This window comes from Pezoporus flaviventris, unplaced genomic scaffold (assembly GCF_033815535.1).
Source record: "Pezoporus flaviventris isolate CSIRO_AGI_PZ_B2104156 unplaced genomic scaffold, CSIRO_AGI_Pfla_v1 ptg000112l, whole genome shotgun sequence".
NCBI classification, from domain to species: Eukaryota; Metazoa; Chordata; class Aves; order Psittaciformes; family Psittacidae; genus Pezoporus; species Pezoporus flaviventris.
Genome location: NW_026892660.1, coordinates 48385 through 74324, shown reverse-complemented (window position 1 = coordinate 74324; position 25940 = coordinate 48385). Strand labels below are relative to the sequence as shown.

General features: G+C 56.7%; 1 protein-coding gene and 1 long non-coding RNA gene across 12 annotated transcripts in view; one reads left to right on the top strand and one right to left on the bottom strand.

The window, feature by feature from the left end:
• The first annotated feature begins 231 nt into the window (after positions 1 to 231).
• LOC133281987 (uncharacterized) lies at positions 232 to 9212 on the top strand. 2 transcript variants are annotated; one of them, XR_009747607.1, is made up of 3 exons: positions 232 to 391; positions 6062 to 6215; positions 9002 to 9212. It is a non-coding gene; the product is annotated as an uncharacterized LOC133281987 (long non-coding RNA). The 2 variants fall into 2 exon arrangements; XR_009747608.1 differs by lacking the exon at positions 232 to 391 and adding an exon at positions 5542 to 5911.
• A 6808-nt stretch (positions 9213 to 16020) lies between these two features.
• The window catches only part of MEF2D (myocyte enhancer factor 2D), a 48279-nt gene continuing 38359 nt past the window's right edge, over positions 16021 to 25940 (bottom strand). For 4 of the 10 annotated variants that reach the window (XM_061477865.1, XM_061477869.1, XM_061477864.1 and 1 more), the window contains 5 exons: positions 23437 to 23630; positions 22789 to 22809; positions 19915 to 20044; positions 17049 to 17295; positions 16021 to 16367 (listed from right to left, as the gene is read on the bottom strand). In XM_061477865.1, the coding sequence (XP_061333849.1) occupies positions 16037 to 16367; positions 17049 to 17295; positions 19915 to 20044; positions 22789 to 22809; positions 23437 to 23630 (923 nt within the window). In that variant the 3' untranslated portion in view covers positions 16021 to 16036. The remainder of the gene's footprint in view (positions 16368 to 17048; positions 17296 to 19914; positions 20045 to 22788; positions 22810 to 23436; positions 23631 to 25940) is intronic. The other 6 variants (XM_061477874.1, XM_061477875.1, XM_061477872.1 and 3 more) reach the window with 3 other exon arrangements.

Genomic DNA, 25940 nt, shown 5'->3' with positions numbered 1-25940 from the left:
TCCCTGCCCTATCCTGCCTGCACCCTCAGTGCCCTTCTTGCACGGCTCTACCTCCCTTCCTGAGTGCGCTGCCTACATCTCTCTGCCTCCTTGCCCTCCTGTCCTGCCTGCACCCCAGTGCCCTGCCTGCATCGCTCTGCCTTCCTTGCCTACCCTGCCTGCACCCGGTGCCTTGCCTGCATCTCTCTGCCTCCTTGCCCTCCTGTCCTGCCTGCACCCCGGTGCCCTGCCTGCATCGCTCTGCCTTCCTTGCCTACCCTGCCCGCCCCTCCCCGTAGCCCTCTGGTCTCCTCGATGGCCCCGGGACCGGAGCTGCCGGCGGAGGTAGAAGGGGCCGTGCCCGGCGTAAGGATATATAGGAGCGTCCGCGGAGCCTCCACGTAGCCTATACGTAAAGTATACGTGTTGGAGTTAACAAAAGTTGGGCTGCAAACGCGGGGCGGGGGGGCCGGGGAAGGGGGGGGGCGTATTTCCAAGCTCACCCTGCTTATTGCTAGCAATCGATCAGCAAGGATGGCAATTAAGAGCTCATTACCATATATGCAAATCTAGCAAGCCCGCTCCGCAGGCGCGTAAAGTGGGGGGGGGGGGGGGGGGGGTTGAGCGCCTCGGGGGAAGGGCAGCGGGTTTCGGGTCGGGAATCGTGGGTTTGAAAGGATAGGAGAGGGGAAAATAGAGGGGTTTTGGGGGTGTCGGGGTGGGTTTAAAGGCAAACGGAGGGGCCGCGGGTGCACAAAGGACTCGGGGCTCGTCCGCGTCCCTGCTCTGAACGTGGCCCCCAAAACCGTCATTTAAAATTAAAAATAACAATAAAATTCCCTCCTTTTGGAAATAAACTCCCCGAGGAGCTCCCCAAAACCCCGAGCCGGTGCCCTGCAGGGAAAACCCCGTTAATTCGGTCTAAAGGGGTCCCCGACCCCTCGGGGGGGCTCGGAACGCTCCCAGCCCCGGCTCTGGCACCGAGAGGAGGATTTTAAGGGGAATTAAGGACTTTTTAACGTTTGATTTATAGAAACCCCCACTTTAAGAGGGTGATTTTCCAGCGCTCGGGCTCGATCGCGCGTTCCCCCGTTGCAATGAGGAATTAACCGTGATTTCATGGGCATCGTCGCGTTTTCGGGGTCTATTTTTCGCTTAATAAGCGCAGATTAGGAGCGAAGCCCCCCTGATATTTAGTAACCAAGGCTGGGGGTGACACCACAGGGAGCGGGTGTCCCCCCCCCTCAGCAGCGTTTTCCACCAGGGTATTTTATGAACTTCCAGCCGGGTCTGTGCTTCCGTCTTTCTATTTGGGGGAATGACTTTGTGTTCCTCCTTCCCCAAGCCCGAATCATGCTTTATTAAAGGTAAATAATGCTCGCTCCGAGTTGGACTCCAATTTCCTTCCCTACTTGGGATAGATGGTTTTTAATTCCCCATAAATAACGTTTTCTCCCCGCTTTAATGTAACGATAATGAAATGAAAGCCGGGAATCGATTCCTTCCCCTCAACAGGGGTTTGGGGATGAATAAGAGCTATAAAAACACCCGAAGTGAACAAACCCATCCCGAGGGCTCCGGGGGGGGGGGACCCACACATTATCGGCCGCAGCAGCTCCACAAGCCCCGGTCAGTCCCTCTCCGAGCCGGGCCAGCGCAACAGCCCTGAACGGAGGTATCCGCAGCGGGCTCTGTCTTTATTCCTTCCCCTTTTCCCCCCGTTTTCCCCCTTTTTTAACTGGGAAAAGCCCCTTTCCAGCGGCCGCATCCGCAGCTCGGCAGCTGAACCGCTTGTCCCGGCTCCATCCAGGTCGCTGCTCCCCGCATTCCTCTGCCTCATCCCTCATTAATTCCTCAGCTCCCAGGACTGATTATTTTACACACATATTTCCCCCCCATCGCCTTCATTTATTTATTGCGAATGGCCCAAAATGGAAACCAGCGCCAGGCTGAGGGATCCTCCTTCATCCCGGGCATCTCCCTTCCATCGCATCCCAGATTTTGATTTGATTCTTATTTGTATTTAGGGAATGAAGCCGCCAATTTCTACAAATCTCCTGCGAGTTTTGGAATGGACCGAGCGGTGTCTGGAAAAGGGGGAAAAATCGATCCAAATCCCTTTCGGTTCCTCCTCTCCTGGCAAATCCACAGTTCCCGATGAGGCGAAGCCTTTTCCCCGTAAGCCCTCACCCCAGCCACGGCGGCTCTGGCATCACTTCACCACCCGCGGGCGAGGACGGCGGCTTCGCCCCCCACATCATGCTCCAAAAAATGGGATCATTTCCACTTCCCCCCTTCTCATCCCAAAGCAGCAATTCCCAAAGTGCCGGCAGCCGGAGGGGATGTGCCCGGCCCCTCCGCACCGCAAGTTTTGGGGCGCAAAGCTCCGCTTTATTTTCTCTTCTATCGAACTTTAAAGTGGAGGGAAAAAGAGAGGGAGATCCATGCCGGCTTTCCCGGAATTCCCCCTGGAATGCCTGCGGGAGGACTGGCTCCTCCGTCGGAGGGCACCCAGCCCTTCCCCACAGCCGGAGTTCTTTTGCCCTCCCAGCTCCCATCCCTTTTGCACAGCACCAGGGATCCCACACGGGCGTTATTTAGGGAAAAACAGGCGGTTTCAACGGATGCTTTTCTTTAAGCGACCTGATGATGGGAGGCGAATCCCTGGCTGCGGCGAGGCGAAAGGGATCATCCAGGAGGATTTTCTCCACGGAAAACCGGGATTTTCGGTGCTCGCTGCCCCAGGAGAGGGGACCCGCGGCGCCCCGCGGGACTTGCGCGCACCGGAGCCGCGTAGCCCTTACCGTGATGCAAAAAAAGCCCCCATCAACCCCAAAGCAACCCCTTAATTCTGCCCAGAAACGCGCCCATCGCTGGGCACAAGATATAGCGGGTGCTGGGGATGTCCGCCCGTCCCGTCCCCCCCCCCAAGGCAGGGGTGCAGCCCCCCCCCCGGGTTTAATGTCAAAGTCTTTGCTCTATTTTGCGCAGCCCCCCCTCGAGCCCCATCCCCTTCCCCGCAGCCCCATTGAGGCCACGCACAACGGGGAGCTGCAAAGGGGGTGCGCCCGTTGTGAATGCACCAGCAGCATCCCCAAAGCGGCTCAGAAAGCCTTGGGGTGCACCCATCCCTTCCCCACATGTACCCCACTTGCGTGTGCCCCAGGCATGCAGCCCTTGTGAGCATGCAGGGTGCACTTACCCCGCGTGCAGGACACGCAGGCTGCGGTGCGCGCATGGGGTGCATACATGGCTGGGTGCACATACGTGAACACACGTGCACACACCAGCTCCATCCACCCAAGCACACCCGCAGCGAGATGCTCCCCGTGCCCCTCCGTGTGTGGAGGGGCAGAATAGCCCCCCCAAACTGCTCTGCCCATAGGAAGGGATGAGCCTTTTGCTGACTGGTGCTGGGCACCAGGGAGCATCTCCGAGGCTCTGATGCCTTTGCAGGGTGCTGAGAGCCTTCAGGGCCCTGGCATGGACCAGCCCTGGTGGGATTTTGAAGGGAAATCCCTTCCTTTTTGCCTATCAGCTCCGTGTGGGAGGCCTCTTAGAAGCGCATCTTGCTGATACCCAGTGATGGTCAGATACAGGGTTTGGGTCGCAATTCTCCTTGTGGAGAATTCCTTCAAAATCTGGGCTGTCTGAGCTCTAATCTCATAGATCTGGGGGGGAAGGAGAGGGGTTTGGAGCTGGTGATTGCCAAGGAAAGGTCTTTGTCTCACCCACTTGTGCTTTCACTGGGCATTCTCGCAGTGCCACGGCTGCAGCATCCCCCCAGACAAAGACAAGTGCAACAAAAGATGCTTTTTGGTTGCGTGCTGAAGAGGACAGGAGCAAAGAAGCTCCAGATCTGGCCCTAGGGCTGGGCCAGCCATGGACACCCTCACCCTTTGCTCCATCCTCACCCACCAGCACCCACAGGGAAACAAATCCCTTCTCCCTGAAAGCCTCGTGTCCTCCTCCTGCTTCTCCCCACCATTTCCTACCTCAGGTGGACACTGGAATAGTTCACCTAAAAGGCCAGACCGCAGCCGGATGCCTTCAGAAGCACCCCTATAACCTGGGAGCATCCGAAGGGAAGCGGGCTTGGAGCCTGGAAAGAAGGAAATTCATTTCTATGGGATTATTTGGGCCTTTTGGGATGTTTTCCCAAGCCAACAGCAATAAAAACCCACAGCAGACACACCCCCCCCCCTAACCCCACCAAACCCAACCCGAATGCAAATATTCCCTCTTCCCAAGCGGAGGGGAGCTCTGTTTTGTCTGGATGGAATTGGGTGAAGTGTTCCCCGGCACCTACCCCGGCTCCCACAGCTGCCCGACGCACTCAGTCCAGCAGGTGCCTTTTCTTCTCCTTCAAAGGGCTTTGATGTGGACAGCTCTTTTGGAGAATGGGTTTGTTAGTAAGAGATGCCTGGCACGAACGCGGCCTGATTACAGCCCTGCTCGTTAAAAACAGCTTCCCTAGGTAGTGAAGGGGATAACAAGGATATTTCAACATTCCCAGCGTGCACCTTTAAGCGGCAGAAAATAAGGGAAATTGCTGCCGTTTAATTCCACTATTGCTCCTTTTGAACTCCCACTGGCTTCTCCCTGCAATTGTTCCCTTCGCCGGAGCTCCGAGCGAGGCTCGATGGCAGCGGCATCACAGGGCCGGAGGGATGGGAGGCACAGCGGGACCGGCTTCCCCGTGCAGGAAAGGGGCCGGGATCCACTTGGATGTCGGAGGGTTTCCCACACCAGGCCCACGGCCCCGTTGAGAATTCCTCTTGGATTTGGGAGCAGCGTTCCCTTTTTGGCTCTACCTCGCAGGGAGCTTTTTTTTACCCCCAAAACGAGAGCAGAAAAGCCCACAGCTGGTGTGGGGATGAGCCGCTCCTCCCATGTTCTGCAAAGAGGGCAGGGGAGGGGGAAAACCCACCCTAACCCTCTAATTTTAGATGTTCTGCAATGCTTACAGCATGCATCCCTCCAACGGCCTGGCACGGGGGCTGGTTTCCACCCCAGCACAAGGAGAGGAAAGGAGAACTCGGCTCCGCTGCGATCTTTTCCATGCTCTCTCCATGGATATCTCCCTCTTTCGGGGGTCTTTCGGCCCTGGGAAGGCCCTTTGGTTAATGGTTACAGATGGCAGCTCCCGGGCGGAGGATGAGGCCTATTTGGGGTAATTTGCCCACATTTTGGCTTCATCTGCTCCTTTCAGAGTCTCTGTCCCCAAAAAAGCAGCTTTTTGCGGAGCGTTGGGAGCCCTGCAGATGAGCCCCCGAGTCAGATCTGTTATTTAACAAGAAGTCCATTATTTCCCAGCTCTTTGGCCCTCAAGACCTGGATCTTTCCCTCTATGGGGCTGTGCCTCCACCATCCTGCATGCGGCTGGAGCCCACAGCTCCATCCATCCTAACCCATGATCCTTCTCCTCCGAGGTTTTAGACCCAGACCCGAGCAATTCCTCCTTTTCCCATTTAACCCCCAAGAAGCAGATCCAAACCAGCACCTAAACGTGTGTGTGTGTGTGTGTTGGGGGGGTGAAAGCGAAGCCACAGCATCCCCATCCTGAAAGGGGGAAACGATGCACGGAGGCAGGACAATGCGGCTCAAAGGGCCCGGCGGGCTGCAGCCCCCTGCTAAAGCCGAGCCTTAGGGGAGGGCGAGGGTCTCGGCTTACCCGGCCTCGCATCAAAGTCTCCTCCATTGGAGCAAATAACCTTTATGTCCAGGGCCTAGCAAAGTTTGCTTTCTCCCTCCAGGGTTAGGCACAGCAGGAGCAGAAGAGAAAGCAAGGGCTTGTAGGAGGCTCCCTGCGCATAATAACCTCAGAGGAGTTTAGGTCTAAAGACTAAAAGGCTCTATTTACTTTCAGTGACAAGGAACAATCTAAGCAGATGTCCTTTGATGGGATTAGTTATTAATCCTTGAATCACGGGTAAATGGGAAAATGATCCATTCTTTGCCGCAAAGTCCTTTACTCGCCGAGGTTTCAAGGCTGGGCCAGAGGGTTGTTAGCAGGAAAGGGCTCGACCTGTCCTGGAGGGGCTCTGGGGGCCGGGTTTGATTCCCAGTGTAGTTTTTACAGTTTGTGCCCTGGAGCGTGGAGCCGAAATGAAGGGAAAAGAGGAGAAATCAACCCAAACCCGCAACGCCCGAGGGAAAGGGGGCTGCTCCCTCCAAGGGCTGAGAACAATGCGACGTGTCAGACAGTTCTCAGTGCAGAGGCCCGGATTCCTCAGGTGATAATGGTGATGGTGGGAATGATAACAGTAATAATAGCAGTAATAATAATGATGATGATCTCATCCTCAACAACAATAATAACAATAATAATACAGCCCCTATAATGATAAACCCTATAATAATAGCACCTAGAACACACCTATAATATCACATGTAATAATGATATCACCTATAAGAATATCATCACATGTAAGAATATCAATAGGTAGTATTAATAGTAATTGTTAATAATAATCGCCTATAACATCACTTATAACACCACCTATAATTATATCACCTAGAATAATGATATCACCTATAAGAATATCATCACATGTAAGAATATCAATACCAATATCACGATTATCATTAGTATCAATAATAAGAATAATATAATCATCACCTATAATGTATAATAAGCATCACCATGTCTAATAATAATATCACCTAGAACAATGATATCACCTATAAGAATATCATCACATGTAAGAATATCAATACCAATATCATGATTATCATTAGTATCAATAATAATATAATCATCACCTATAATGTATAATAATAATCAGCATCATGTATAATAATAATAATATCACATAAGATAATGATATCACCTATAAGAATATAATCACATATAGGAAAATAATAACATATAAGATACCAATATTAATAATATCAATATCAATAACATGATAACCTCCTATAATAATATCACCTATAACAGCACCACATATAATAATCAGATCGCTTAAAATAATGCTATCACCTACAAGAATATCATCACATAGAAGAATATAATCACATATGTGAACATCATAGCATATGCAAATAGCAATAACATCATTAATAGCATTATAATCGATAATATTAATGGTAATTATAATGTTAATAATGGAATTGTCACCTATAGCAACACCTATAATGATGGTACCACCTATAAGAACACAACAGGATATAAGAATACAACCACATGCCATGCGCTCAGGAGCTGGAAGTGTGGGAAGAGCTGGTGAGATGCTCCGGGGTGTCTCAGGGGACCAATTCCCAATGGATATAAATCCATGCGGATGCTTCCTGGAGCTGTAGGCACGTGAGCCTCTTCCCAGCGCTGGGAGGGCGATGCACTCCCCAGCCAAAGCCGAAGTTAGCGGGAATTTCCCCATCTCTCAGAGCCCAACTTCCTCGAGCCAACATGAACTCCCAGTTGGGAAATGGAGAATTCCCAATGGAAAATTTCCTCTGCTTCCTTTTGATTTGTGGTCCCATTGCACAGAGCAGCGCTGGCTCCGAGGGGGGATAAACCAAGCTCTGATTGAAGCACCACACGGTGCTGACCCGCAGGACCCTCTCCAGGGCTACGGCCACAATTCCGACATCAAGGAATAACAGATAAACCCGTGCTTGATTCGGTTACAATTCCTTTATTGATCCTTTACTATTGTTTTACTGACCTTTTACTATTCTTTTGCTGATCTTTGACCACACAAAGAGTAGTTTCTGGCTGCGGGGAGTGAGCATCATATGTGGGGACACTGAGACCTGGATAATGTTTTAACCAAGGGTTTAACCAAGCATCCAGCCTCCTCCCTTAGACACTTGGAATGGCGTTTTCCAGCACGTAAAACAGTGGGATAATCCGGAGCCAGCTGCCTGCATTTGGTCAAGGGCCTGCAAGGAGCAGCCTATTGGAGGTCAATGGCTTTGGACTTCAAGCATCTTCATGGGATGGGGAAACTCCACGCTGGGAATGCTGGGCACCGCTGGGCAGCTCCAAATCCAGGCGTGCAGGCGATGGGATGTGTCCTTGCCTCCGCTGCGGGCCTTGCTGGCTGCCTGTTGCTCTCTGTTAGCACTGATGGGGTCCGCATAGGGGCAGCCCAAGGAATTCCCACCGGGATTGGGATCGGGATCATCGCAGCCGCGGCTCCCTGCGCTCTGCCGCCACCTGGCGGCCAAACGCGACCGTGCAGGGTCCCCATCCCTCTCCCCCCCACCTCCCCTCTGCTTGTACCAGTTCCCACCAGTGTCCCCCAGCAGCTCCCCTGGTCCCAAAGACACCCCACAGAGAGCCAAGGCGGGCAACGGGGACCCCAAACCGTCCTCAGGCGCTCCCGCTTACCTGTTATCCTCGCTGGCAGCCCAGCAGAAGTCCCACCTCCAGGCAGAGCGAGGCTTTCCTTGCTCTAAAACCAGGCTCACAAGGAGCTGGGGATGGTCGGACACCCGCTGGGAAAGGCTTTGACTGGGAAACGTGGGCCTGATCCATAGGGAGCTATAGCAAGGGCTGTCTCGGGGTGTCAAGCAAGCAAGCAGGGATGGGAGGCATCAGAACTTCATCTCCCCACAGCATCACAGGGGAGCCATCACCCAGCCTTAGGGCTGCTGGTGGGGTACACACAAAGCCCGGGGTGTCCCAGGTCCTCAGACTGCCTGGATCCCAGGGACAGGGATGGGAGACTTGGGGACAGCTGAGGAGGAAAGCAGGGGCCCGGTGGCTGCCCCAGATGTACCCCACAGCCCTGGGTGCTGGGACAGCCCAAGGCCCATCCCCACCTCAGCAGGAGCTTGAACCCAGGAAAGAAAGAGCCAGAAGCAGCGGAAATTATCAGAAACGTGTATTTTCTTTTCTTTTTTTTTAATAGTAAACCTCTTTACAACAAATATAGTGAAAGAGTTTCCAAACAAAACTCATAAGAATTTTTCATGGTAATTATTATCATCATCATCATCATTTTTTTTTAATATATTTTTCTTTTTTTTTCCTTTTCTTTTTGTTATTTTTTTTTCCTTTGTTTTATCTTAGTGTGGAATATACAATAACGCATCACCATACAGCACGAAAGAAAAAGGGACATCGGAAAACCAAACCGGACGCCTCAACCACGGGCTGCAGTCCCTGGGAAGGAGCCACTGATTGTCAAGGGTGCGGGTCGGGAGCAGGGATGGGAAGGGACAGGGATGGGGGTGATGGTGTCCCCAGCACTCGGGAGGTTCCCAGCCAGGCCAGCAAATACTCAAGATGGAATTAGGCAAAGATCCCGGTTCCAAACTCCATAAATCCTCCCTTGCAACGCTGCTGCTTGGCAGCATCCCACACACAGCATGGGGCAGGGGGACACCCCGGTCCCCTTCTCCATGCACGCAGCAGGCTGCCTCCCGCTCCGTACCGCCCATCCCGTGAGCATCCCAATCTCGCCTCGCACACGCACGCACACGTACACACACACACACGTGGAGGAGCATCAGGAAAACGAAAGAGGTTCAAAAATAGAGAGATATATATTATAGATACACAGTTCATCCTTTTTTTTTGTCCTTTTTTTGTCCTCTCTTTTCAACTGCTTCTCAGAACAATAAATAAGCTCCTCAGGGGAAGTGCACGTCCTGGTTCGCCTCTACCTGTGCAGCATCCTTAGGGGGGAAAGAAGGAGAAGAGCTGCTTGTGCTGATGCAGACCGAGCTGTGCAGGGGATCCCATTAACCCCATGCAGAGGAACTGAGGAGAGAGGGATTTCTGCTTTATTCCCTTATTTTAGTGCATCCTTTAAAGGGTCTGTTCTATCTTACCAAGACGGTTGCAGATGCCCCGGAGTATGCTAACACCTACCTGCTTTACTTGAGCTATGGGGAGCTTGGGGGTGGGAGAAGACTGAGGCCCCGACCCGGAGGCCATCCTAGGAGCCGGTTGCCAATGGGATTTAACAGCACAGCCGCAATGGTCCCACTTGGTTCAGCATCCCATTCACCTGCAAACAGCTTGGGACGAGCCGTGGGGAGAAGGGGAGTCGTGGCCTGAGCTTGGTGATGGGGCTGCTTCCTCCCTTAGCCTTGAAGGCATTTGCTGGGAGCCCTCAGGGACATCCCAGCATCCATCCCATGATGGGGAAAGGATGCTCTGTACTGCTCTGTGCTGTGGTTAAATGCAGGGAGGGGGGAAGCAGCTCTTGCCCTTCTCTGCCTCTCCCCACGGCATCGGGATGAGGATGCCATAAAATCCCCATCGCTGCCTGCTTGGAAGATGCGGCGAGGTCTGAGCCACACCACCCTCTTCTGGCTTAAAGGAAGCATATTCCAAAGAGGACTTCGCTCAAAACGGAGCTCCAGAGGGACAAACTGAACATGAATGGGTTTTTCAGCTGCTGGGGAATGGAGGGGAGCTGGGGCGACCACATCCATTCCTCTGAGGTCCCCTCTTCCTGCTGGGAGCATCCCTGTGCACCAGGTACCTCCCCACTCCCAAGGCTCCCACAAAAGCTGTTCCTGCGTGGTGCTGAGCTCCAGGACCCATAGGCAATCCGGGAGCCCTCCATGGAAACGCATCCGTGGGGCTCAAACCATCACCGGGCTGGGGCATGGCAAAGTGGGGAGCAGAGAGGGATGGGGAGGGGGCTACGCGGGAAGAGCCAAGAGGGGGGGACAAGAAGAAGCTGTACAAGGCGGCCACGGCCGAGGGCAGTATTATTACAATATACTCTGACAAAAATAGAATCTCATTTCATAGCAATACAACAAAAAGGAGCTTTTCTGCCCTGTTACCACCGCCGACAGAGTGAGACTCGCTATTTACATGTACAGTAGCCAGGTTAAATACCCCAAGTGGAAGAGCAGAGGGAGAGGAGGACAGAGAAGGGAGGCTTCGGGCAGGGAAGGGCGATGGAGGCGGTGAAACCTAACACTTGGTTGAGCTTTTCCACGTTAAAACGACAAGAAAAGGGGGGAAACAAAAGGGGGAGGAGAAGCGAAGTGGGCTGGGAAGAGGAAAAGGCAAAGGCAAATGGTGTGGGATTGGGAAAGGGAAACGAGAGCTGAAGCCCACGGTTCCAGACTCACCCCCGGCCCCAAGAGAGGCGGATGGGGATGAAGTTTTGCCCCTTCGGGTGCTCTAAACGCCCCAAACAGCTCCAAATTGTGCCTCATCCGGGGGGGAATGCAGGATGTGGCACCGGGGGGAGGCACAGACAAGGTATGGCTGGGGAGATGCAAACTCCTTCCCTGTGCCGAGGGGTCCTGCTCGACCTCGGCCACTTCCAGCATTCCCGGTGCCAAACTTCCCAATTCCCAGCAAAAGCACTGGGGGGGAAGCACAGGAGATGGAATTTTCCATGGAAAATGGAGGGGGGGGGATGTAGATTTGTTTTTTCCCTGCTTTGCTGAGGTTTGGGGGGGAGGAAGAGGAAAATGAAGGGGGCAAGGAAAGGAAACCGTCTTTCTCCTCACCCCGCTTTCCCCCACGGGACCATGCACAGCCCCCTGTGACAGCTCCAACAACCCTCAGACCCCCAAGCCCGGCAGCAGCCCCATACACACGGCAACAACCCCCTTCCCAAAGGATCTCCATCCATCCTCATCCAAGCCTCCAACGCAGCCGGGCTCTTCGCCATCCCCTAAACCCACCCCATTTAGCGGGGGGGGGGGGCACCCCAACCCCTCACACCAGACCCTGTGTGATCGCTCCACGCTGCACTGAGACCATCCCCATCCATCCATCCTCATCCTCAACACCCTCCAGATGCACCCCACGCTGGTATCTGCGGCTCAAGGCATCGCTTAGGGTCCTGCTCCATCCCCATGTCTCCTCATGGGGATCTCCTGCCCCATCCTGCGGCTGCAGCTGCAGAACCAGCCCCCGCGACCTCCTTCCATCCTCCTCCTCCTCCTGCACCAAGCCAGGGTGAAGCCCCGGTTATCCCAGTGCACACCAGCAACAGAGCCCCCATCTGCTCCTGGTGCCCCCCCAAAGCACACGGCCATACCCCCCCCAACGCTGCTCTCCCCAGCATCACCCCACCAAGGGGACACCATGGACCCAACCAGCCCCATCCCCATCCCCACCAGCACAACCCCCCCCAAAGGAGCCAGCCTCGGCTCTTCCAAACCCTGGGAAAGACCAGCCTTCCCGGGATGGGGGGGGTCACAGCCATCCCCCCCCCCCAAACGCCAGCATCCCAGCTGCATCCACCAGCACCAAACCCCCCCTTGGCACTACGGTGCCCCCATCACCCCATAGCGAGCAGTGGGGTCCTATGGGGTGATGAGTGGTCCCCATGGGGTACCAAAGGGGTGATGCTGGTGGAGGAGAGGGTGGTGGGGGGGGGGTCTATGAACCACCCCAGCTTACCTCTGCCTACGGCCCGCGGCGTCGAGCCCCGGTCGCGCGCGTTGGGGAGGGATCCACAAGAGATGTCAAGGAAGGTAAAAGATCAGAAACAAAGACTTTGGTTAAGTAACCACACTTTTAGAAAGGGATATATCATTTTGGAAACATTATCAGTGCATACTTCTTAATATGAAAATATACACAATTGTATTTCATTCTCCAAAAAAAAAAAAAAAAAAGGAACAATTAAAAACAAAAGCAAACTAGCCCAAACACAATATATTAGCTTTTTTTTTTTGCCTTTTTGTCCTTTTCTGCGTGTTTTCTCGTCCTCCTTCCCAAATTTGAACGCTACTTTGTTCAGGTTACACTTTTTTTGGCTTTTTTTTGGCTTTTTTTTTGTTTTTTTTTTGTAAAGTTTTCTTTTTTTTTTTTTGCTGTTTCTTCATGCATTTTACACCTTTGATAGCCTTTGAGAATAAATAAGCTCCATTTTTGCTTCCACATCTCTAAAAACTGCAGCATTTTAACTATTGTCATTGAAATCGTGCAAGGTTTTTTGTGGGTTTTTTTTTTTCTTTTTTTTGCAACACCCCTTTTTAAAAAATGGAAAATATTTTTTTTTTTGTCCCAAACTCAAAGAAAAAAAAAAATAAAATCCAAGAATCCCAACTTAAAAAAAAAATGACCCACGATTGTAACTGTCAACAGTACAATGAGCACGAGAACAGAAAGGGAGACCCGGAACGGGCCTCGAGGAGCACAAAGGAGGGTGTTGGTGTCTTAAGATTGTCGTTTCTCTCGTTGTCTTTTGAAAATTAGGGGGAGTTTTTTGGGTTTTAAAGTCTGGGGGGGGGGGGAAGGGGAGAATGACCCGGACACAAAAATAAGAATATAACCCTAAAATAACCCCCCAAAATCAACGCTGCCCCCCCCCTTCCTGAAACTGCATCACCGCGATGGTGAAGCTGATGCCGGATGCGAGCCCGGGTATCCCTGCTCTTCCCACGAGCTGTACTTGCCCGTGGCATCAACCCCAAGGGGATGATGGAGTCCTGCCGCCAGGATGCTGCCGATCGGCGGCGCCGGGTGGATCGAAACCCGCGTCTCCACGGAACCCAGAGCGTTTTTAAGGCCTGGGGTTTGTGGTCTTTTCCATCCGGGCTCTCAGCTTCGGAAGAGTGAAGTCGGGAGGCAGGGCATGAGGTTCATGAGCAAAAATGGAGGGGTGGGGGGGGGGTTTTGGTGATGGTTTTTGTGTCCCCCGCAGGGATGCTCCAGCGGCGCGGATGGCGTCGAGTGCCAGGCGGGTTTTCCATGCCTCCTTCCCGCCGGGATCTCCGGAGCAAGCTGCTCCCCAGCGGGGCAGGACCCCCCCTTTTGGGTTGGGTTTTATTTCCTTTCTCTTTGTGAAGGAACCCCAAAATCAAACCTATAAAATGAGACCAATGAGACGTCGATAATCCCACCTAATTTCCAAAGCAAGGCCGTGCAAAGAGCTCAGGTGCGCGTCCGGCATCGCCGGCTCGGGAAGGGGCCAGGGGGGTCAGCGTAGGCGAAGGAGGAGGATCACGGTCCGCAGCGTCTCTCCCGCTTCCCGGATGGAAAACCGGAGCTGGAGGGAGGGAGATCTGCTTCTGCCGCCGGTGCCGAGCTGGCGTCTTGGAGGTGAGAGCTGAGCGTGGGGAGGGAGGGATGCGGGAGGGGGTTTGACCACATCGAACCTGCCCGGAGCCGTCCCGAGGCTCGACGGAGCATGGGAATGGGAGAGGGAATTAAACATTTACCGTTCAAAAGGAAGAAAATCATCAATTGGACAAACTCTGTGGCAGCGACTGGCTATTTCCAAGGTTTCCATAGGGAAATTTGGCTTGGAGACTCCCCTGGGCAGGGATTTCAGGGCAGGATGCTCAGCCCAAGCTTTGGTACCTGGGCAAGGTTTGGTGCGAGCTGGCACCGGTCATGGGCTGAGCACAGGCTTCCCTGATGCCAGTGCTGAGTCTCAGCCCGAACCAATTCCATCATCAGGGAGAGAGGGAAAAGTCAGGGTAGGTGTTGGCTCTGAAGGGATGCGCCCTCTTCGGCTCTTGATTTTCACCCAGTGTTGGGAGGATTTCCTCCAACCACTCACTTTTTAAGTTATCCCTGTTCATAATAAGCAACGTTTTGGGTGTTTTTCCCATTAGAAACATTGGGAAAAACGCTTGGTTGGGAAAAGTGGATAAATCTCCATAAATCTGCTTCTGGTTTGCCATCAGCACCACGAATCAACGCACAGAGCTGGCCAACGGAGGCACGGGGAGGGGGATGAATCCCACCATGACTTTTTGCTCCTCTCTCCTTGCACTGCCTGGGGGGGAAGCCCAGCACCGCTCCTGGCTCCCAGAGCCCATCCAAAGGAGCTGTTTGGCAAAGGTGGCATCTGGGCAGGTTTGGTGCCGGTGGCGCCGGTGCGGTGACAAGGACGGGGACGGGGATGGGGACCAGCATCCTGGAGGAGAGCGCCTGCAGGGAGAAAGCCCGTCTCCAAACCCTCAATCCCTAAGCTGGAGGCTGCATCTTGGGCTCAGAGAGAGCTGAGCAACATGAGGAAATTCCTTGAGTTTTCCTCCTTTTTCCCTCCACTAAATCACTCCATTGAGACTTTCCTTTCCACCCAGTTCACCTTTGTCTTTCGAGGCCTAGAAGCCTTCAGGCCAAACCCCAAAGGATAACGAGGTCAGCTGCATCTTTCAATGAGAATCACGTATTCCTGTTTTTCCAATTTAAAGCTTTGTCCCGTGTGGGATGGGAATGGGGAATGCATTTTTACAATGCATTTACCAATCCTGTTTGGTAAAACCTGTGGTTTTCTGTAAAAGCAGCATTAAGAATCACAGAATCCCGGAATGGGATGGGTTGGAAGGGACCTTAAAGCTCATCCAGCTCCCACCCCTGCCATGGGCAGGGATACCTTCCACTAGAGCATGGTTGCTCCAAGCCCTGTCCAGTGGGATGGAAGTGTCTAAGGAATCCTTCCTCTCCAAACACACTGCACCCAGGCAGAGGCCAGCCTTTGGGAAAGGATGACCGGAGTCTGAACACGGTTGTGGCCAGGAATAGTGGAGTTCCCTTGGGTGCTGCCTGCATCGACCTCATGCAAACAGGTTTAAGCCTCCCAAATCTGCCTCTTCCTCCTTCTTATCCCTTTTGATTTAGGAAAATCAGTGCCTGCCAAAACCCTTCAACCTTCCTGAGAGCTGGATCACGTCCGAGCTGCCCTCCCCTGCACACTGGGCCTGGGAGAGCCCCAGCACTGCGCTTTGGGGTAGCCTCTGTGCCCCATCTCCCCTCCGAGCCCATCCTTGTTGCAGGCGCTCTTCCCTAGGGATCCGGTCCCACCTCCCGAGGGGGACCAACATCCCCCCATCTTGCACTCAACGGGCCCCCACCGCCACTACGGGGATGAGCATCCCCAGCTGGTTTTGGGCAGGACTCAGCCGTTTGACTGGCATCCCTCCCTTCCCAAAGCACCCGCTGGCTATTCCCAAGCCGAGGAGCGCCGCTATGCACTGCGCGCGTCGCCTGCTGCGCTAGGATGAATGCCTACAGAATCCTAAAGCTATTTTTCAGGCAGTTTATGATCATTCCCCTCCCACCCCATCCCATCCCATCCCATCCCATCCCCGGGACCCGTCTCGCCCCATCCCTCCCACCCCTCCCGCCCTTGCCCCGCGGCGCCAAGGGATGGCGAGGAGCCCGTTATGTGACCCAGGTATCCAACCGCATGCGCTTCACGGAGGGGCTCTCGCCCTCGGGCTCACTGCTGGCTCGCAGGAGGCCCAGGGAGGAGCCGAAATCGGGGCGGGCGGGATCATCCCGCTCGCTGCTGCCTTCGTAGGAGCTGGTGTTGCTGCTGAGGCTGTCGACGGGCGAGCGGCCGGTGGGCTCGTGCCGGGGCTGGTGGGGGAAGGTGCTGAGCGGGGTGGCAGTGTTCCTCTCCCGGTTGGGCGAGACGGGCTCCGACTTGATGCTGATGTTGGGGTTGGTGTTGACAGTCAAAGTGGTGGTGTGGGATAAGTGACTCCCTTGTCTGGGCGGCCGGGAGGCAGCGGGGGAGAGGTTGGGAAAGGAGGAGGAGGGGAGTGGGAAGGGAGGAAAGGGGGGAGAAAGGGAGGAGGAGATAATGGGAAGTTGCTCGTTATTATCTCTGCCGTGGCCTTTTAGGTGCCGGAGCACAGAACTCATAACCCGCACCCGAAGGAATCCAGAACGGCCAACCTGGCTGAGATTATGAATCTGATTCCACGCTAGATCCGGACTTGTGGTGAGAACTAGGGGTTATGATGACCCCAGGAATCACAATCCATGAGCTCACCATGAAACAGTCACTGCCGCGCCAGGATCAGACCCTGCACAACTCTAACGGGCAGCATCAATTGAGTGACCACTGGTACCCATTATCAGAATCATTGAGCCAAAGGATGGGTTGGGTTGAAGGGGCCTTAAAGCTCATCCAGCTCCACAGGCAGGGACCCCTTCCGCTGGAGCAGGATGCTCCAAGCCCCTGTGTCCAACCTGGCCTTGAGCACTGCCAGGGACGGGGCAGCCACAGCTTCTCTGTGCCAGTGCCTCAGCACCCTCACAGGGAAGATTCTGCCTAAGATCCCACCTCCATCTCCCCTCTGGCAGGTTAAAGCCATTCCCTCTGTCCTGCCCCTGCATCCCTTTGCCCAAAGCCCCTCTCCAGGTTTCTTGTCAGCCTTTCACTTACATTAAATTCCCTAGTGATACAGGAACCAGATGCTGCTGCGGCTGCTGCTGTGGCTGTTGCTGCTGCGGCTGCTGTTGCTGCTGCTGTTGCTGCTGCTGCTGCTGCTGCTGCTGTTGCTGCTGTTGTTGCTGCTGTTGTTGCTGCTGCTGCTGCTGCTGCTGCCAGGCAGAGATGTTGCCAAGGGACAGCCCCCCAGGTGAGCTGAATGCTGGCAGCGAAGACAACTCAGCGCTCGGCAGCTGGTAATCTGGAAAGGAAGGAGCCCTTCGGTCACTTCAATGTCAAAGCTCCTCCAGCAGAGCCCTGAGCACTGCGAGGAGATGGAGACCAGAGGCACACACCAGCCACGACTTAGAGAGGCTCAGCTACTGCAGGGAGTCACACAGGGAGGCTGGGCACTGGACATCCCAAACTGGGTTGGGTTGGAAGGGGCCCTAAGATCACCCAGCTCCAACCCCTGCCACGGGCAGGGACCCCTTCCACTGGAGCAGACTGCTCCAAGCCTCATCCAACCTGGCCTACTCATTGCTACTCCCTGCCCTTTGGTCTTTTACATCCCAGGGTGGTTCCCAGCCACAAACCTCACCACAGGCTTCATCCAGCCTCTCCCCATCTCCTTCTCCTTTCAGAGCCATTCGCCATCACTCCCAAGAGCATCCCACCATGGTTCGCTGCTCATCACCACTTGGGTTGCAGGGATGCAGCAGCCCCAAGCCCCCTTGTCCCTCCCAACCCTGTGTGCCAGGAGCTGGGGGCTCGGCTACCCCAAAGCTGCTCCATCCCACCACAACCCTGACCCGCTGTCATTAGAGCTGGCAGCTAATGAGGCATCTTCTGCCAGCCTGATGATAGAGTCATGGAACGGGTTGGGTTGAAGGGACCTTAAAGCTCACCCAGCTCCAACCCCTGCCACGGGCAGGGACCCCTTCCACTGGAGCAGCTTGCTCCAAGCCCCTGTGTTCAACCTGGCCTTGAGCACTGCCAGGGATGGGGCAGCCACAGCTTCTCTGGGCACCCTGTGCCTCAGCACCCTCACAGGGAAGGATTTCACCCTTACATCCATCCTTCTTCCATGATCAGGACATGGGGCAGGCTCAGGGATAGGGGGCAGGCCAACAGCCCCCCTGCCCCACGCCCCCGCGGGCAGCAGAGGGCGCTCTCCGCCCACCGCCGGCTCCCACCGCCCTCTGGTCCATTCCCCCCCCACCTTTGCACGGTGTGGGGCGGGGATGAAGGATGGGGGTGATGCTCTTCCCGAACACGGAGCATCCTGCTCCGGTGCAAGGTGTCCCTGCCCGCGGCAGGGGTTGGAGCTGGAGCAGCTTTAAGGCCCCTTCCAACCCAAACCATTCCCTGCTGTGCCCCCCCCTAGTGCCTCCTCCTGCTTTCTCGCTCTGGGTTTGGGCGTCCCCACCCCAGCGGGGCCCCGCTCGCCAGCAGCAGCCGAGCACAAAGAGGTGGCTGCAAAGGTGCTGAACCGCTGCCAATGCCGCGGGCTGAGCCGAGCACACCCTGCGAGAGGCCCAGGGCCTGGCTCTTCGCCCTGCGCAGCCCTTTCACCCCCCCAGCACCAGCTCTTCTGGTTGAGGAGCTCCTGACACCCACTGGTTATGGCAGCCTCCACCAAGGGCAATGGCAAGAGCTGGAGCCACCCCATAGACTGGGTTGGGTTGGAAGGGACCTTAAAGCTCCACGGGCAAGGACACCTTCCACTTGCTCCAAGCCCCATCCGACCTTGAACACTGTTAGGGATGGGGCAGCCACAGCTCCCCTGGGCACCTCAGCACCCTCACAGGGAACACGATCCCATACCTCTTTTGTCACGTTTTACACGAGTTTCCCATCTCAGAGCTGAGAACAGTTGGGTTTGACCCAACCAGGCTGCAGAGCAGCCATGGGGAAGGGCAAGCCTGGCCAGCGAGAAGCTCAACATAACCACACAGCTCCCACCCAATGAATAGGATAACCCCGGAAAGAACAAGCCCCAGCGGCCCAGGCTTGGAGCTTGCTCAGGGCACCTGCAGCCTCCAGCAGGGTTTTCGTGCAGGCGATGACAACCCCGATAACATCCCAGCCACCGGCACGGAGGGAGCCCGCGTGGGATCGCTTCCGTGCCTGCGGTCACTGCAGGAGGAAAACCAGCCCGGGGAGCTGGAAGCCAGCTCCTGTCCCCACGCGGAGCGGGAGCAGCGCGGGGCACAATTACAGCCTATTTTGGGCCCTTGGGCTGGTGGAGCCAGGGCTGGGGCTGCCTTGCATGGGGTGCGGGGGGGGGAGAGGAGCCTCCTCGGCACGCATCCTGTGGGCTACACCTACTCATTAGGAGAGGGAGTTCCCAACGTGCCTATTTCGGGCTCTTCCAGACAAGCAGCTTTTGACATCGTGGCTGCTCTGAGCCCCAGTGAGCTATGGAGGACATGCAGCGAGTCCTTAAGGTCCTGGTGGATGCGTTGCAGATGATCCCCCTCCATTCCCATATGGCCCACAAGCAGGCTGGGTTGCATTCCTCCCAAAGTTTTAGGGGCCCCGACGCTCATTTCCATTAAGCCCCTATTACAACATCACCCCCAGCTCTCAAGAGCATGCAGATGGGTGGAGCTGTAATTAGCACCCACTTAAAAGCACCTTCACGCTGCCAGCACAGCGCAATGGGCTGCAGCGTGACAGACTCCTGCCCTCACAGCCCTTGAGCATGGGACAGGGAGCTCTTAGGGGGCTCGATACTGGTTCTCCCCTTGATTTCGATGCGGTGAAACCCTTGGCGGTGAGCCCCAGGAGGGATGATGGAGGTGAGGAGGGAGGGCCGGGCGCGTGCTTGCAGCAGCACCTACCCCTTGCCCATCACGAAAGGGCTGCGGGCTCTTACCTGTGTTGTAGGCTGTGGGCATGGCAGAGAAAGGCAGCCCCTGCGTCAGCAGGCTCGGGGTGGCCACGGAAACAACCGGTGTGGTTAAGGAGTGAGCTGCCTGGGAGCCACCCAACCGCTGCGTGTTCTGCTGGGGAAGCAAAGGGAGAAGGGGTCAGGAGCCCGGTGCATTGCACTTGTTATCCCCCCCAGACCTCAGTCTGCAGCTACATCCCCCCACTCCTCTCCAGGCATGCACCAGGCTGTGAAGCATCCGAGGCTGTGGGACTGAGCAGGGCCACTCCTCACTGCAGCAAGGTGCAAACCACCCCATCACATTGGGGGCCCCTGTGATGTTCATCTGCAGGTCACTTGGCATGGGCCTTAGGTCACCTTGGTACCCAGGGCTGGGCTTCACCCCAGGGACCCGCGATGTCCCTGCATGCACAGAGGGGATGCCTTGGTTTGCATCCGCCCTGGGGTAAAAAAGGGTGGAAGTTCAGGTTGGAGACAAGGCACAAGCTCTTCCCTGTGAGGGTGCTGCGGCGCTGGCACAGGGCTGCCCCATCCCTGGCAGTGCTCAAGGCCAGGTCGGATGGGGCTTGGAGCATCCTGCTCTAGGGGAAGGTGCCCCTAGGGGCTGGGACTGAAGGAGCTTTAAGATCCCTTCAACCCAGCCCATCCCGTGGCCCCCGGGTACCCTTCAGCAAGCCCAGTGCTCAGCCCCCTGCCCGCTCAGAGCCCTCCTGAGGTTTGGGGGACTCGGGCATTAGCAGGTCCGCTATGGAAAACTCCTGCCCTTGGAGCTGTGCACGGCAGCCTCCCCCCAGCCCCATGGCTTTCCAGGCAGTGACGTGGGCACATCCAGCCCTGTTTACAAGGCAGATAAGCTGCGCTGTCTCTGCTGAGCTGATTTAAATCGGCCTCAAGAGGCTTGCCTCTAAGCTGAAGCACCCCGGCACCCGTCACCTCGTGAAGCCCAGGGCAGCGCCCAGCTTAAATCAGTGCCTGGCACTAGGCTGCCTGCATCCCCAGAGCCTTGTGGGGCTGGCTGTGGGTTCATGGCCACGCAGGAGCCGCCTGGGATAAGGCTGGAGGCTAAAACCCCTGCCCTGGCCACCTCCGGAGGTGAGAGCCCCCTGCACCCACACGCTGCCTCCCCAGCACCCATTGAAGGCGATTACCGGCGCTCTAATTGCTCAAGCCCTGGGGCTGCAGGAGCAGGTTTATCCTGGCCCCTATCCCGCTGGCAACCACCCTGGGCCATGGCCGCAGCCTGCGGGTTAAGGAGGCTGCAGGGAAATGCCTTCATGGGGGGCAGAATTCAGCCCCATCCCGCTCCTGCCTGCGCCAGAGCCTGAGCTAGACCAGCAGGATGCGGCCCCACAGCCCCTTTGCCCCCCGGTAGCTGCTTTTCCTGGGAGAGCACGGGCATGGGGATGAGTCTGACCACAACCGAGGGTTGGGATGAGGGGATGCTGTTGAGCAGGGGGGTATCAGCGCTGGGAACGGGGCAGCAACCACCCCCCCCTATATTTACACCATGAGTGCGGGGATGCCAGACCCGGATCCGCATCCTGATTCATGCAGGAAGGATGCTGAGGGTGTGCACACTGCCCCAGCCCCACACTGTGCCCCTTGCAAAATGGTCCTGGTTGCAAAGTGCCACGCAGGAGGTGAGCCCATGCATCACCATGGGCTTGCTGATGGGATCCTGCTCCAGCCCTTGGATGAGGGGCATAGGGGGGACACATCCGGACACCCTTAAAGGGCTCAGAGCCTAAAACCGCACCCCAAAAGCAGGCAGGGCAAAGGGTTAAGGGCAGCGCGAGGGGCAGCTGACTCATCCCTGTGTGCGTGAAGAGGTGGGAGCTGCCATGCGGAGAGATGTGGTGTGTAGGTTGAGCAATGTGGAAGGAGCAAATCCAGGGAGAAGGTTAACGGAGCAAGGCGAGGGGGGGGATCTGCACCACGAGGGGCGAATCCACAAGGACAATGCTGGGTTCTCCCCTTCCCAATCCAGCTGTGCCGAGGTCCCTGTCCCCCCTGCCCGGGTTTCATCCCCCCATTGCCACCTCCTTGCGCTTCCCCTCCAGGCAGCACCCAAGCCGGTGAGCTCAGCCTAACAATGAAGGCTGCTCATGCCAAGCGGGCTCATTCCTTGCCTGGAGCAAGCTGCTCCTCCTGCTCGGAGACAGGCAATGCCCTCTGGCAGCGGGACTGGTGACATGGGAGCAGATGGGGAGGCGGGAGCTGCCTGCTTCCACTCTGCGCATGGGGAAACTGAGGCACGAAGCGGCTTGGGAGGGGGTTTGAGGCACGGAAAACAGCACAACTCAAGGCTGCCAAAGCTTCCCCCTTGGCCAAGTGGCTCCTCGCAGGCTGCCAGAGGCATTGGCTTGCTCCTGGGCTGCTGGAGAGCGTTTCCCTGGCTGCTCGAGCTGCATCTGAGAGCAGCGCTCGCCCTTCCCTCGCTGCGCTGACCTGGCGCCCATCTGCCTTGCACCAGAATAGCAACAGAGCAGAGTGAATCATTGCCACAAACAAGGTGGCATTCACTTTGCTGGCACGGGAGGGCAGAAAAACCCCCCAAAGCCATTAAAAAGAACATGGAACGCTGCCCCCCCTGCACAAAGGAGGTTTGGGGGGAGGCAGGAGGCAGCCAGTGGCTTTACATAATATCCTTCGTATGGGAAGAGCCTGATTTCCTCCCTATCTCTCATGTGGTGGCAATGGGCCGGGTATTCCCGGAGGGCAAAGGGAACAGCGTCCACCCCCTGTGATGGCCCCATGCCAGGGCAGGGTGTGGGGACCAAAGGGACAAGCAGCCCATGTCCCATCCCAACCCGTCCCCCCCTACCCCAGCCACGATGCTCATCTCAACAGGGAACTCACCAGAGCCAAGTGGTCCTCAGTCTGCGCGCCGGAGAACAGGGAGAAAACCAAGAGGTACCATTAACACCAACCAGCACCACCACGCTCACCAGCACCGCGCCCTCGCCGACCACAGGGCACGTACTGGTCATACTGGTGGCCAGCACAGGGCTGTTGGCATCCTGTTCTGGAGCTTTTGGGCCACAACAACCCCCTGCAATGCTCCAGGCTTGGGGAAGAGCATCTGGAAACCGCTCACGGAACAGGGGATGCTGATGGATGGGAGCTGAACGTGAGCAGCTTGTGCCCGGGCAGCCAAGAGGCCACCAGCATCCTGGTCTGGATCAGCACCAGTGTGGCTGCGGGGCCGGGGCAGTGGTTGTGCCCCTGTACTGGTGAGGCCACAACGTCCCTGCAGGCGGTCACGTCACAGGGCCCTCAGTGCCATGGGTTAGCGCTGGCCTTGGGGAACGGGTCGGACTGGATGAGCTTAAAGATTGATTCCCTGGTTCCATAAACGGGAACCCAAGCCCCATCCCGCTCCCAGTGCGACGGCAGGGAAGAGGCGCCCGCGCTGCACCGGCTCCGTCGCAAAGCCCCCCCTGCAGGGTGCCTGCTGGCACGGGACACGCTGCCACCGCGGTGGCCGGGCTCTGCCTGGGCACTCACCAAGTGATGCATCAAACCCTTGCCGCTCTGCGAGGTGATCACGCGCAGATCCGGCTTGCGGCTGTTGCTGGCGAGCTGGGTGCCGTGTGCCGGCGGCGGCGGCGGCGACTTGGCTGGGATGATCTTGCCCAAGCTGCTGCCGTTGGACACGGGAAGGAGCCCCGGGGAGGCTCTGGCGCTCACGTAGCCGTTCCCTGAGGGAGAATGGGCGCCAGAGAGGATGGAGGTGAATGCAGGGCGCTGGGAAATGGATGCACCGTGAGCAGCGCGGCACTGGGGCTATGAGCTGCAGCAGTGCTGCAATGGGGTTATGAGCTGCAGCAGCGCTGCAACGGGGCTGTGAGCTGCAGCAGCCCCACACTGGGGCTATGAGCTGCAGCAGCCCCACATTGGGGTTATGAGCTGCAGCAGTGCTGCAATGGGGCTATGAGCTGCAGCAGTGCTGCAACGGGGCTATGAGCTGCAGCAGCCCCACACTGGGGTTGAGTTGCAGCAGTGCTGCACTGGGGCTATGAGCTGCAGCAGCCCCACACTGGGGTTATGAGCTGCAGCAGCCCTGCACTGGGGCTATGAGCTGCAGCAGCCCCGTGTGCCCCCAGGCTCCCCAGAACCCTCCTGCACACCAAGCAGGCTCAACCACAGGCCCAGGGCAGGTACCTGCAGCCTCCCCAGCACTCAGATGCCTGCAGCGGGAGCATCCTCCGCAGCACGAGCAAACCAACCTGCCCCAAGCTGCCTGCAAGGGGCAGCTCCTCGACCTGCAGGAACCCACTGCTGGCACTGCAATACCAACCAACAAATGAGAGAGGCCTGATTTGCAGCAAGGGCTCTTTACACTGCTCGGGCAGGGTACCGGGGCCCTAGCAAAGGGGGATAATTCCTGCTCCGTTCACTTTTAAGGTCTCTTTATGGCACCAGAGCAGCAAAAAAAGGGGGGCTGTGGCAGAGCGAGGACTCAGTTCACTGCTCCCACTGCCCCTTTGAAGAGCTGAGGTTCCCTCCTCCTCCTCCTCCTCCTGCTGCCCCACTTAAGGATTTTATGTGCAAAGAGGGATGGGGAAGCGGGGGGGGGGGGAGGGAGGGAGAAAGAAAAAGAAAGGAAAGGAAGACAAAAATGTAAAAAGGAAAAGATTTGATGAACATCAGGAAAGGAATAAATTGGATCAGATTACTGTTCTGATGAGGGCTGGGCTTGCTTTATGAATAGGCCCCAAAGATAGCAAAGCGTTTAGCAATCACCAGGATTCAGCCCTCATATTCATGGCACGTTAGACCAGGAAAAATAGGTCGCTGATTGCATTATTAATCGCATCGAGCATCGTGCTGCATCTGCAGTTCAGCAGGCGGCTGGTGGCAGCGCCGCCGCAGCCCCGGCGCCTGCTCAGCAGGGACCAAGCCCCAGCCACCGCCTCTCCCGGAGCCGGCCCGGGAGGACCACGGCGCTCCCGGGCTCAAGCAGGCCACGGAGCCGGGGCTGGTGCCATGGGTGCTGCCAGGGATCAGAGATGCGGCGCGGGAGGGATGCTGGCGGCGGCAGCGCCACGGAGGGGATGCGTCCCCAGGGAGGAGCTCTCCCAATCCCAAATCACCGTGGGCAGCCGTAGATCAGGTCCCGGCTACCCCAATGCACCATGAACCAGATGCATTTCGCTTGCAAAGCCCCTGGCTTTGATCTCTATGAACAACAAAGGTGCATCAAATGCTCTGGGTGACCTCCACCTTGCAGTGCCGGTGGCCACGCAGAAGCCAGTGGAGGCAAAGCCAAAAGACACATGAAACCCCACAGCATTCCCCTTCCCAAGATGGCACCGACACGGATGCCCCACAGTAACGGCCCCTTTGAGGGGCACGCACGTCCCTGTGCGTGTCGGAGCACTTGGGGCCGCCTTTGCACCACCCTGGTGTGAATTAGAGCCCTGTGCCCTCGCCAAGCTGGGGACACCCAGGGCACAGCACCCTGGCGATGGGGCAGGCAGGGTGGGCAGCGTGATTCCCACCGCCGGGGGCACTGAGGACGGATGGGGCACGCCACGGGTGCGCGGGATGCAGGGACGCAGCCCGCATCGCAGCGCATCATCGCATCACGGCAGGATGAGGCCAGAGGCACCCGGTGGCTGATGATTCAGAGGCAGCAGGTGATCACACTGCAAGGAGGAGGAGGAGGAGGAGGAGGAGAAAGAGAAGGAAGAGATGTCCCAGGTACCCAAAGCGGTGCCAGAGCTGGAGCCACGCGCTCAGCCCGCAGCCGGCGCAGGGAGCCCCAGGGAGGTGTGGGGCCAGCGGGGGTCCGGGGCTGGCCACGGCCGGGCTGTCCCTGCTCCTCGCTCCTGTTTCCTGGAGCAGCAGCAGGAACGCAGGGAATGCTCCGGTGACGTCAATGCTGACATTCACGGGCCCTGCCAAGCTCCGCGCTGCCGCGGCTGCTCCCTGCAGCTGACGTTGGGGTGGCCTCCGGGACGGGGTGGGGAGGGGGAAAAGGGCCATGAAGGTGGTTGGGGGCTGCA